The sequence below is a fragment of the Jaculus jaculus genome, chromosome 5, assembly GCF_020740685.1.
Source record: "Jaculus jaculus isolate mJacJac1 chromosome 5, mJacJac1.mat.Y.cur, whole genome shotgun sequence".
In the NCBI taxonomy this organism is placed as follows: domain Eukaryota; kingdom Metazoa; phylum Chordata; class Mammalia; order Rodentia; family Dipodidae; genus Jaculus; species Jaculus jaculus.
In genome coordinates, this window is record NC_059106.1 from 20,184,963 (window position 1) to 20,199,189 (window position 14,227).

The following is a 14,227-nucleotide window of genomic DNA, read 5'->3' on the forward strand; positions in this document are numbered from 1 at the left end:
TTGCATATGTGCAGTGACATTCATACATATATATGTATATAGACACACATGTGTGTGGGTGCATATGCATGTGCAGGCCAGCAGCTGATGTTGAGAATCTTTCTCTATCTGTCCCTACCTTATTTTTAAAAATATTTTTATCAGGCTGGAGAGATGGCTTAGTGGTTAAGCGCTTGCCTGTGAAGCCTAAGGACCCCGGTTCAAGGCTCGGTTCCCCAGGTCCCACGTTAGCCAGATGCACAAGGGGGCGCACGCATCTGGAGTTTGTTTGCAGAGGCTGGAAGCCCTGGCGCGCCCATTCTCTCTCTCCCTCTATCTGTCTTTCTCTCTGTGTCTGTCACTCTCAAATAAATAAATAAAAAATATTAAAAAAATATTTTTATCAATTCATTTGCAAGGCAAGAGAGGTAATGGGCACCACAGGCCCTTCTGTCCCTGCAAACAAACCCCAGATATATGAGCCACTTTGTGCACCTGGATTCACATAGGTAAAGGAGAATCAAACCCAGGCTGGCCATCAGGCTTTGTAAGCACCTTTAATTTTGGAGCCATCTGCCGCCCCCACTTCATTTTCTTGAGACAGGGTCTGTCGCTTGTCTGGAGCTCATCAATTAAACTAGACTTTTGGCCAATGAACCTCAGAGATCCTCCTGTTTCTATCTCCCCAAAGTTGGGATTGTAAGCATGTGCTACCATGTCTGACTCCATGAATGAATGTGCAGGAAACTCCAATTCAGAGTTGATATTAACACTCTCCCAAAGTTATGTAGGTGGGTCCAGTTCAGGGACAGAACTTGTCTCAAAAAATAAGGTGGAAGACAACTGAGAAAAACATTAGATGCTGACTTCTGGCCTTCAAATGTGCACACACACACACACACACACACACACCAGTGCATGTTCACCCATACCTGCTCACATACAAGTGCCCTCCCCCATACACATGTATATACTTCCATGCATACCAGACACAAACAAGTAAATGAAGTATTCTGCTAGGTACAGGTCATGGGACATTAGATCATTGTGATTATGAGCTGAGTTACGAGAACAGACACATCTGTGGCAGGCAAGCAAACCAAGGAGTAGGATAATCCCACTCAAGGGCACTGTTAGACGCACAGCCTCATTCAGAGGACTGATGAACAGAATATCTCACTGTGAATTGCAATAGGTATATATAACTGGGACACTTTTGCAAGAAAGGAGAGAACCCAGGAAGGGATTTAGTTACTTGATAGGTATTTTCATTATGTTTCCATGAAATTCTTTACTTTAATTTCTGTTTTAGGTATTCATAGCATTTTAACATAGAAATATTCATTGCTTACAACTTTGTCCATTATAGATATTGACAAATTCAATTTGGGAAAGAGTTCCCACTTTTCAGATTTTGGTTATTTTTCAGTATAAATGATGGCAATGCTAATATATGCTATATCAGATTAAATTTTGTTGGTTACCATGAAGTAGCTTGTGTGATTTTGTGCAAAAAATAATAATTACACTAGTATCCAAACAGGAAAATGAGTGCATGGCTACAAAATAATGATTTCTAACTTAATAAATTTACATCTAAAACAGTGTCCACTTAAAAACAAAATTACCAGAATTATACTGATAGGCTTTTAGTTGTTTTCCAAATATCAAATCATTTTCAAAAACCACTAGTTGTAATCCCAGGAAGTAGAAAAATTTATCAGTTTCCATGAGAGTGCTACTACATTTCCTAGTCACGTTTCACTGAAGAACTGTGAAAATAAAAGCCCTGTGTGCAAATATTTAAATTATGTTACCTTGTTGATAATCATAGCAGAAACAATTTGAGCTGTTTGGTTATATCACTTTTTACAATTTCACTAATGTTAATTCATGGAGACAAATTTCTGACAAGCTTAAAAATGAACTAAATGTCAGTTCAATGTAGACTATTTAAAGAAAATCACCTCTTTGATTTTAATTGTCTTTGTAAGTGTTTGTAAGTTCCATAATTTAGTTTTAATACAATTTTGGACATTAATGAATATTATTCAAAACTACATATGTTCAGATTTCCTTTTGTTGTATTCCCATTATCCTTTTCCTCAAACTAATTTTTCTATAATTTATTAAAGATTATTATTTACACTTGCTTTTAAATATTCACACTGATAAGTATGGTCATATATCCAAAATAAATTGCTTTAAACAAAATGTTGGAAGGATATGACATTGTTCCTTGTATGAGTATTGGCCAATTGAATTGGCCAAGGATGATATTCAAACCAGCTATGCATCTGGTTTAAGGTTGTTTGGATATCTCTATTTATGTCATTTGATGTTACAAATTTTCAGATTTTTATTTCACTTTGTCGTTTTTTGAGCAAGCCCTAGCTGATTGTAAAAGCTGTCAGATGTGTTAAAATATCATTGGAAAAAATATGGCAGACATCACTCACAGCATGGCCAGTTTTTCTAAGTTTTCTACTGACATCTTCACTTTTACAGATTATTCTTCTCAGAGAACCATAAGTAGTCAACAATGTAAAGAATATAAGATTCACAGATCTGAATCTCTATCCAAGTTCTACATTAGGACAGGTGATTTATATCATCAGCATTATCTTCTATAGGTTTTTACTAAATCACATAAACATGACTTTTAACACAACACTCATGACATCATCATTCAAACTCTTTTAATGATGCTCATCCATTAGGAAATAGCAAATTATATAATCGTTGTTCCTTTGTATCAGAAATGAAAACATTTTTATGACTTCCTTTGGCTCCTTTTGTGTGGAGGTTGGGAGTTTTGTGACACATTATTTCCTTAATGTAGAGTTAATATCCCATCATTTTGTGAAAATCCTAGACTTTATTCATTAGCATTCTTACTATGCTAAAATATTAATAGCCATCTGACTGCTTTTATTTGATTTTTAATAACAAATTAAACTGTTCAATCAAGGTAAATAATGATATTACGAAAAGAAACATTATCAACAATGTTTCAAGAAATGCCTCTAAATCAGTAGCTAACAAAGACCAAAAAAATCTGTATTAATTATTTTTCTATTGTTATGAAAAAAAAAAACATCCAACAGAAGTAACTTAAGGGAGGATAGGTTTATTTGGGCTCACAGTAAAGAGTCAAGTTCATTATGATGAGGTACACATGACATCATTAACTTGAGGCAACTAGTCACATTGTGTCAGTATTCCAGAAGCAAAGAGAAAGAAAAATGTTGGTGCTCAACTCAATTTATCCTTTTTTTATTTAATCCAGTATCCCAGCCCAGGGAAATGTGCTGCCCATATTCTGGGTGGGTTTTGCTTAATCAGAGGCACATGCTGGCACATCTCGAGTTTGTTTGTAATGCTGGAGGGCCTGGAACACCTATTCTCTTTCTCTCTCTCCCTGTCTCTTTCTCTCTCTTTTTCTCAAATAAATATGTAAAGATACATATAATTATATTATCAACTCTAATTAGCTATTGCTTGTACTCTAATGAAATAAAAATAGCAGAGAGTTAAAAATATGTACTTGTTTTATACATGTATTAGTATAAATCTGTGGATTTTTTTATAAGTCTAACATCTATCATCTCTTTTTTAATTTTTTTATATGTTGTATTTATATATTTGAGAGAGAGAAAGAGGGGGAGAGAGAAAGACTGGGTGCGCCAGGGCTTCTAGCCACTGGAAACAAACTCTAGATGAATGCGCCCTCTTGTGCATCTGGCTTACGTGGGTCCTGGAGAGTTGAACTGGGATCTTTTGGCTTTGCAGGGAAACACTTTAACTGCTAAGATATCCCTCCAGACCCTTTATCATCTCTTTTTTTCAAGAATTGTTTTCCTGTAGATAATTGATTTAAAATTTTCATGAATGTATATAATAAATGTGATATATAGACACATATATATGCATGTATATATATATGTGTGTGTGTGTGTGTGTGTGTGTGTGTGTGAAAATTTACAAGAGCAGAAACGTGTGTATTTATATGGATATAGGACAGAGCATTGTCATAATGCTTTAATTGTTGTATTGAAAATCACATGTAAACATAAGTTAATTTCTTTGTTTCGAATATAGGGAATACTATATCACCATGGTTAAATGGGTAAGCAACACAAGGACAGTGGTCAGATGGTTAAATCGGCCTCAGAACATCTCCATTCTCACTGTCTGTGAGTCTACTACAGGGGCTTGCTCTAGGGTAAGTGGAAGTTACTTTCATCTTAAAGTGGCACTCCACTCACTCAGTTCTGTTAACAAGTTGTCTTCTAATTTCTACAGTTAGTCTTTGCAAAGTCTGTGGTAAATACATTGTGTCCTATTTAAGGTTCATGGAGAAAGAATCAGAGTAATGAGTGTGATTTTCACATAACGGGATTGGTCATTGGAAAAAGGACTTTCAGGCTATTTCATTAATAAATACAGTTCTCAATTTCTGCTATGAAAAGGGATGGCAAATGCGTGCTTACACTAGCCTTTTTCTGTTAAGACACTATAAAAGTAATATATATATTACTGTTTTCAGACACTGTATAAGGAGCGGCACACAGGACTTTTCAGGCCCATGCGCTAATGGCCAACCACTTCTCCAGACCTGGATTAGCAGCCATTTTAGACCACAAGGCAAGGAGCTGAAACACAAGCAAACCACTACAGTCTCTCTCAGCAATGCAAGTAATCTAAGCACGCAGGGTGAGAGCTGGAGTCTCCTCCGCTTGGATTTACAGAACACGCTCTGCAGTGGTCAAGGCTGTCTGGAGAAGAAATGCACCAATTTTTTGGATGCTTTGGCTCAGTGCCTAGGCATTTCTCTGCCTACCAGAATAAAGATTAGTTTTCAAAAGAAAAAATAAAAAGGAAATTTCAGATGAGATAGGGACCATCGACAGTGGCATATAAGACAGGATGACGTAGGGGAGTATGACAAAACATTTTTTGTGCACATGTGAAAATGACAGAACAAAGGCAAGTGATGTAAGTGACATGTGCAAGTGAAGATCCTTACAAAGACCGTTCCAATAACGTAGGATCTAGAAAACCAAAGCATAGATAATTACAGAGAAGTAGGAAATACCACACAATCGTATCCCTCAAAACTAGATGCTCAGATTAAAACCAAGTATAACATCATTGGAATTAGTAGTCAGAGAACTTTTCAATAGCTACTAAAATGTGATAAGCAAATTAAAAAAAATGGACTTAGTGCAGTAGAGAAATGCAGATACTAAAAGTAGTAAAACTAAATGTTTAGAAGTGAAGAAAACACACACACACACACACACACACACACACACACATATGGTGTTTGAAATGGTAATTTAAAATTAATAGCTTAGCTTTAGGAACATTTAATTTTTTTTTACTGAAAGTAATGGAAGCATATCTGAATTTATGAGATCTAAAAAGATGAAGGGATGGAAAATGATAAACACACACACACACACACACACACACACACACACACACACATATATTAAGGTTGAAGATATTTGGGCAGTAAAAAATAATAAATAATTACTTAAATTTTCTCAAAGAAATAATGACTTAAATTTTCTCAAATTAAATTAAAAAAATTCACATTAATCAGATGTATGCAAGAAATTGGTAAATGCAAAACAGAGTATATAAACAGCCATATTAAAGTTATTACAAATCATAGATTATGAGAAAAAATTAAAATCACTATGAGGGAAAATCACATTAATACTAGTGGATATAATCATGACAATAATTCTCCATGGTTTATCACAAAAAATAAGCCATAACTCAACAAAATTATAGGATTTTTTCCATGTTAAATCAATATCAAACTCTTTCTAGTTTTTTGATATTAAGCAGATTAAAAGTGTTCATTTTAGTTAACCAAATAAAAAATTGTATGTTATAATAGTAAATAAGTCATTTCATGATACATTGTTGGTTCACCAGGAAGATATGACGGTGCTTTTGAAAATATTTTTATTTATTTATATGCAAGCAGAAAGAGAAGAGACAGAGAATGGATGAGCCAGGGCCTCCAGCCACTACCGGCAAATGAAAAGGCATACACCACTTTGTGCATCTGTCTTTACATGGGTACTGGAGAATTGAACTTGGGTTATTAGACTTTGTAGTCAAGTGTCTTAACTGTGCCTTTAACTGCTAAGCCACCTTTCCAGCCCAGATATGACAGCTCTAAAGACTTGTGCTACCAATAACGATATATGTCACACTTTTGCAAAATTCACAAGTTAACACTGGACCAACAAAAGGAGAAAGATGCAATTATACCTTGACATGTTAGTCACCCTGCCCATGTAATGCAACTGTATGTAATGCAATTATTAAAGATTTCAATAAGGTTAAAGAACACGTGAAAAGCAATATTTTTAAATGAAGGCATAAGGTTGCAGGTATGGCTTACCAGTAAAGGCATTTGCCTGCAAAGCCAAAGGACCCAGGTTCGATTCCCCAGGACCCACGTTAGCCAGATGCACAAGGGGGTGCATGTACCTGGATTTCATTTACAGTGGCTGGAGGCTCTGGTGCACCCATTCTCTCTCTCTCTCTCTCTCTCTCTCTCTCTCTCTCTCTCTCTCTCCTCTCTCTTCTCTATCTTTCTCTGTCAAATAAATAAATAAAAATAAAATATTTTTTAAAAAAATTAAAAATGCAGGCATAAAAATAGTTCATCCAACACCAGTAAAATCAATAACCTTTCCAAGTGTGAAGGTCAATCATGGGCCTCAATTATAAGTCAGTGTATCATTTTATTTTAAACCACAAAGACATTAAATTGAAATGTATGGTAAATAGTAAAAAATTTGAAAATAACAACAGAAATGAAAAAGCAAGTTCAAATCAAACCTGGGGGCTAGGAAAATGCTCAGTGTATAAAGGTGTTTGGTTTCAAAGCCTGCTGACCTGTGTTCAATTTATACAAACACTGATATATTATTTTTAAAAATATGGACTACATAGTGAGATCCTGCTTCAAAAGACAAGAAAAATACAAAATCATCTCAAATGTCCTTGAATAAAGTGATTAAATTATAAAGAAGGGGTGAAGAGAGCTGTATACAAAGATTTCCAGGGGCCTTCTGATGACTGAAAAAATACAGTCCTGGGTTGCATCTACACATACACACACACACACACACACACACACACACACACACACAAACACACACACGGTACATATGTTGCATTTACTACACTTATAGTCACAAAATGTAAAGGAAAATAAATGGACTATTTAAACAAATATACCTATATATCAAGCCATCCGATTAATAAAATTTAGTTCATAGAGAATTTTCAACCAAGGAAACTGGACCAAGCAGGTTAATTGATAAATTCTATCAAATATTTGTTGGTTAATACCTGCCATTCTTTGTGTTAGTCTATTTTGTGTTGCTACAACAGCAGGCCACTGATTGGTTAGTTTACATGAGATAGAAATATATTGGCTCCCACTTCTGGATTCTGGAAAGTCCAAGATTGAGGGCATTACATTGGAGGGAGATTTCCTCTTGCATCATGCCAGGACACAATCACAAGGAGGATGCACTAGAAACAGCTAAACTCATCAGTTTCTTTAGAATCCCCTCTTACCATTAAGGACTGAAAGATTATTAGACTAATGTCCTCTGGATGTTTCCTCTTCTGAGCACTAGTACATTCCTGTATCATCAGAGTTAGTTTCCTTGGACCCTTTTGTAGCAACATAAAGGTTTGCTTAAAATTTGTAAAGAAATTCAAAAGACTAACAACTAAAAATGATCTTATGAGACCTAAGTTAGAGGAATTTGTACTGTAAGATTGTAAGAGTAACTGGGAAAGCTGTGAACAGTTAAAGATGGTAGAAGAGAGGCAGTGACAAGTGAATTCTCCAGCTGAATTGAATGGTTTATAGCAAACAGCCTGTCGTTTATTAAATCAATTGGTATTCAACTGCTCAACAGGGAAAAATTGAATAATGCTATCCAATGGGAAAGTACTTGACATCAGTTTCACGACATTGTCAGTGTGTTATAAATCACAGCACTAAGTCCATAGTGTAATCTTGTCAGCCTTCTAGAAAAAAATGTAGAATAACTTCATTATAATGTGTAGACAAAAAAAATCACCCATCATAAAAACATAATACATAGAGGTCTGGGGAGTTGGAACCATGGATAAAGTGCTTGCCATGTTTATCAGTTGCCCTCTCACTGCTGGAACAAACTCAACCAGAAGCAGCTTATGAATGTAAAGAATTTTGACTTCTAGTCTTGAGAGGATGCTTCATCATAACATGGGAAGCATGGGAAAGCAGACCACTGAGCCTCACATCTCAGCACATGAGATGAGAAAAAGCAATAAGAGTGAGTTTACTATCAACATTCAATTGGTTGGACTAATAAGCGTCAAGGCTCATCCCCAGTAATACACCCTCTCTAGCAAGGTTCCATCTTCCACATGCTCCACCAGCTTCCCCAAAGAGGCAACAGCAGCTGGGGACCAACTATTCAAACACATGCACCTACGAGGGTTATGTCTCAAACAAAAACATCACACAAGTAAGAGCAGACAAGTTTTGATACACCAGTCCCCTCAGAAATCCAGGTGGGATAGGAAGCTCATGTGCCAGCCAGTGGTCCTCAAAGCAAGGTAGTTAGCTAAATCTGACACCTGAAGTTGGCCTGTGACATCCATGTCTGTGCCATTGAATGTGAGTGCATACACACACACACACACACACACACACACACACACACGTGTGTGTGTATGTATATATACCAAAAAATGTACATCTCATAAAGCAAAATCAATGGTAATCTTTCATAATAGTAACAACAATGACAGGAAAAAACAACCCACCAAAAATATCAAAATATATGAACAGACACGTGGAAGAAAGACAATTAACATGTGAAAATGTATCCAATATCATTGTGATGTAGATTTAGATCACAATAAGATAACAGTGCATACTAGTGGAATGGTAAAAGTAAACCAAAATCATAAAGAAAGTCTTTTGATGAGGAGTATTCATTCTTCTCAAGTGGAAGTATAGAATTACTTTCAAATATATTTCAGTGTCAAATAAAGTCAACATAAATGTAAACAGTATGTTTGTAATATACTATTTTAATATAAATATCTTTATCTATCTCTCTAAATTTAGTAATCCCATTTCTAGGAGTTTGAACAGAAATAAAATCATTTGTTCACTAAAGGGTATGTAAAAATAATCTTTATAAAAGATTTATTCACAGTTGCTAAAATGGATAGCTATGGAACTGTCCATTATCAGAGAATGGATTTCAAAAATTAGGTCCATTGATCTACATGATGGAACTCTAGCCAGCATTTTAAAAATCAAAAGAAATAAAATATGGGCATAATCACAAATGGGAGTGAATCTCAAAAACATGTTATGGGAATGAAATATTATACCAATTACATAATATATTCATAATGTATGATTGTAAGTCTTGGGGTTTCTAAAACAGGCAAAACTAAATTATTAGACATGGGAATCAGAGTACTGCCTTTTTGAGACCTCTTGGAAGAACATGCAGAAAAATAGTGTCAGGGGATATAAAGGCTTTCTACTGGATTATATGTAAATACATTCATTAGAATTTATGACATTACACATTTAATATCTGCATATTTTACTTTGTGTAACCATTTTTAAAGACTTCTTAAATAGCCTGAAAAAAGAGTTAAGTAAATGCTTATTATTATTATTTTTTTTTAATATGGAACACTTCACGAATTTGCGTGTCATCCTTGCACAGGGGCCATGCTAATCTTCTCTGTATCGTTCCAATTTTAGTATATGTGCTGCCGAAGCGAGCACAATGCTTATTTTTTTTGAGTGGAATGATGAACTTAGTGGAAATAAGATAGCTGAGTCAACGATTATTTAGTGAGTTTGAATGATGCTTTTTACTCTGTCATTAATAAATTTATTGCAGTAATTCTTTTTTACCTTCTGTGTCATCTGACTAGAATTGTCCATGTATTTGATCCAATGTTCTAGAGGTTTTCTTTTTAAACATGGAGCCACGTTAAAGCTTTCTATGGCTCCTCATGAGTACAGGGCTTGCTCCGCATGTGGAAGGCAAATGCGGTCTGAACAGAGAAAGCTGCCAGATTTTTATTACATAAATGCAAGGATAAGTTAAAATGCTATAGTAATAAATTGCCTACTAGAAGCTTAACACATTTGATACCTTATTCAAATTCTTGTAACTTTATCCTACCTCTGGAGTTGAACAGCTTCAATTTCAGTTGACAGAAATAATCTGAGGAATGATATGTTACAAGAATTTGAGCTCTAGTGTTTTAAAAATCTTGTTGCTAAGCTGTCAGTGTTTCCTAGGCACCAAAAATGGTTGTTGCTGGGGTACAATTAGAGAATTAAGAAATGATTCATGGACTGGAGAGATGACTTAGCAGCTAAGGTGCTTGCTTAAAAAGCCAAAGGACCCAGGTTCAATTCACCAGTACTTAAGTAAGCCAAGTGCACAAGGTGGTGCATGTGTCTGGAATTCGTTTGCAATGGCTGACGACCCTGAAGCACCCATTCTCTACATTCCTCTCTATTTCTAAAATAAATAAATAATAAAGAATAAAGAAATGATTCAGCTAGAAATCTTTTTCTGAGTGTATAGCAAAGAAATATTTGTTTAAACTGTTCTAAAATTAATGTGATAATTATAAAGTAATAATAATATAGATTTTTAAAGGGACAATGATAAAAAAACATGAAAATAATATGAAAAATCATAATGAATACTACCATATTCAGGATACTCAGGAAAAATACCTCCTATATTCTGTTCAACTTTTTTGATTTGAATAATTTTATTAAAAGATGGCATCCTTCAGAAAACATGATATTTAATGTCACAATAAATAGACATGATTATTAAAATATTTGGTCTACCCATGTTTAACTTGAGAGTCAACAGTCAAATTTAAGCTTTTGTAATATGATTTATTAAAGAAATTTATAATTGTGACATTTATAGTTTTTTTTTTTATTTTTATTCTGAGTTTGAACTGCTACTGAAAAGAAAACTATGACTCAAGACAGGACTGAACCGTGAAAGCACATCCATTTTTGAATTTTATTCCTGGCTCTCTACCTAGTTCTTTAGGAGACTTAATCTTGCTTCCAGATGATGCCTAAAGGTGAAAAGAGACAGTGGGTAGTGCTTCCAAAATAGTTTGAATAAGATAAGCAAGCAGAGGTGGGACCTCGTCTTGTCACATCAGCAACCTAGTAACTGTGTAACTGCCGGGATTGGGTATCTAAAGAGATCAGTGAAAAACAGATTAATGTGATATGTTTTCATATTGACTTCCTATTCTTTATCAATTCAAATCTTTTGTTCCAGAAATATGAGATGACATCTGACACCTGGCTCTCTAAACAGGTATAGTATAGGTGATGTCTGTTACAATTTGCCCATAATGAACGTTTCACTTGTTTTCTATATAATAACTTTCTCTAAATATTTATTGCACCAATGTGACTTTGAGACTTCTATAGTTTTGACAAAGTGATTTTTCCACTAATGTGTTTATGTAAATAGATATGATGATGGCACACATCTATAATTTCAGCACTCCAGAAGCAAGGCAAAATCTCTAGTTACAGACCAGCTGCTCATGCTACGTACCAAGTCCAAGGCCAGTCTGAGTCATGTATCTCCTAGTTAAAAAAAAAAAATCCAAACATATATACACATATATAGTGTATATTCAATTTATATATGTGTATTATAGTATTTAAGCTTTGTTTGACATTTATAAAATGATTAGTCATGTGCTTCTTGTTTTGTCTTTACAAAGCATTTCAATGTCATAAAAAAAAAAAAAATACCAGGATCCATTTGAATGGTCGTGCATGTAAGAAAACAATTGTGTTGATGAAGAAGAATAATTTTAAGGCCATCAAATGCAGGGACTATTTGCATCATACAAATGGTCAAGATAATGAGCCACCCATGCAAATGAGAAAGAAAGGAATGGAAGGAAGAGAAAAAAGAAAAGCAGGGCAAGAGAAAGCAAGGGAAAAAGAAAGGAAAGGAAATATGAGAGGGAAAGAAAATAAAAGGAAAGGAAAAGGGAAAGAAAGTACAAGAGGAAGGAAGAAGGAAGGATTGAAGAGAGAGGAAGGAAGGAAAGAAGGGAGGGAAGGAAGAGTGACTTACACATTGCTCACAGCATCACTGCCAGGGATGTTCCTTCTGCCTCTCATGAATAAGATCCTCAGATGGTGCACAACACGTAAAACTGGATTTTTTTCAGGTCTGTGTTGTACTATGCTCAAAACCAGTTTCTCCATTTCATCAACATTAGCTCTCAGGTACAAAGGGGATTCACATGTGCTCTTTCTAGGAGCAGAGTATTTTTTATTTTTTTTAAAATTTTGGCTATTTTTATTTTTTTTGAAAGTGACAGAGAGAGAAAGAGGCAGTTAGAGAGAGAAAGAGAGAGAGAGAGAGAGAGAGAGAGAGAGAGAGACAGAGAGAATGGGCAAGCCAGGGCCTCCAGCTACTGCAAACAAACTCCAGATGCGTATCCCCTTATGCACCTGGCTAAAGTGGGTCCTGGGGAATCGAGCCCCAAACTGCGGTCCTTAGGCTTCCCAGACAAGTGCATAACCACTAAGCTGTCTCTCCAATTCATAGAAGCATAGTTCTTTCAACTACATTATAGAAGATAGAAGACACATTTTTTTAAAGTTTTGTACTCAGTGAATATAATCAACTTGGTACCATTGTTAGCCTCCTCTCTGTCCTCCACCCTCCTCAGGGACCATCCTTGTTGCGGAGTATGGGTCATGCATTGTGGGGTCAGCCATTAGTTTGGGGTAGGAGGAAATCTTTCTGTGTATCATGATCCAAAATATGGCTCGGACATTCTTTCAGCACCCTCTTCTGCAGAGTTCCCTGCTCCATGTTGGGTTCATTTTGGATCTGCTTCAGTAATGGGGTCTTGGGAGCCTCTGTGTCTCTGGATATCTGGTTTGGTAGGGGTTGATTGTTCTCTGTGTCTATTTCCTTCACCCTTGTGCTATAATGTAAACCACTTATATTTTTAAACTTCAGCTTTAATTCATTTTTACAGTCACCCTAAGCCAATCAGATCTCCTAATGAAACATATCGTAGTCAAGTGTAGCCTTTGTGTAACATTGATGCAAGCATTTCTTTTATTACTATAGTTAGATAAATGAATAGGCGTAGTATAGATTTTTACTCTCTACTGAAATATATATGGCTAGCATAGTATATGGCATATAAGAAAAACTTCCATGTTTATTTGTTGAATACAAATATGAAAGACAAAATTGTTATTTAATAGGAAGGAAAACTTTTTATATGGGCTTACAGTCTTGAGGAAAAGCTTTATGATGGAAGGGTAGGACATGGTATGAGCAGAGGTTAGACATCACTCCTGCCACAGCAAGCGACAAATAGTGGCATCAGAGAGAGACATACGCTGGCAAGGGAAACTGCCTAGAATACCCACAAGCACGCCGCTGACAACACCCATCCTTCCGGCAACGTTCAAAGTCCCAAATTGCTACCGGCTGGAAAACTAGCATTTAGAAGACAGGAGGCTGTGGGGTGGGATGCACCTAATCCAAACCTCCACAGTGTGTAACAAGCTTGCTCATCTCACAGAGTTTAATGTCTCAAGTTCAATGTCATGTATGTCAAAAGCACGGGACTGCGTAAGTCATAGAAGTGAGCAGAGTCAGGGGCTGCGCCTCATTGAGCTGGGTGCCTGTAGCCAGATCTTGTCTAGAAGTGGAAGTTTGCTCAACAGCACATTTGAGATGAGGGCGCCGCAGTTCTTTCTCTGAACCATTTGATAGGCACTAAAATTGGGGGAGTAATTATCAGAGCAATTGGGAGAATGCTCAGATATCAACATCCCACAAAATAAGTATTTATTATAATTTATTTATTTACAAGAGAGAGAAAATGGGTGTGCTAGGGCCTTTTGCCAGCGCAAATGAACTCCAAATGCATGTACCCCTTTGTGCATCTGGCTTTATGTGGGTACTAGGGAATCTAATACAGGCTTTCGGGCTTTGCAAGCAAGCACCTTTGACCAGAGAGCAATCTCTCCAGTTCTACATGGCTGTCTTTTAAGTGAAGCACCATGAGAGAATAGTACGAGAGGAAACAATGTAAGTAAAAAGAGTGGCTGAGAACACAAAATGTACCAGAA

The 14,227-nt window shown here is 35.9% G+C and overlaps 1 protein-coding gene and 1 non-coding gene across 2 annotated transcripts in view; one reads left to right on the forward strand and one right to left on the reverse strand.

The window, feature by feature from the left end:
• The window catches only part of Dpp10 (dipeptidyl peptidase like 10), a 557,899-nt gene that overhangs the window by 504,262 nt on the left and 39,410 nt on the right, over positions 1-14,227 (forward strand). Inside the window, exons 11-12 of the mRNA XM_045149057.1 lie at positions 4,081-4,204; positions 11,379-11,417. Of these exons, the coding sequence (XP_045004992.1) occupies positions 4,081-4,204; positions 11,379-11,417 (163 nt within the window). The remainder of the gene's footprint in view (positions 1-4,080; positions 4,205-11,378; positions 11,418-14,227) is intronic.
• On the reverse strand, positions 9,726-9,832 carry LOC123461082. The gene has a single exon (XR_006637400.1). It is a non-coding gene; the product is annotated as a U6 spliceosomal RNA (small nuclear RNA).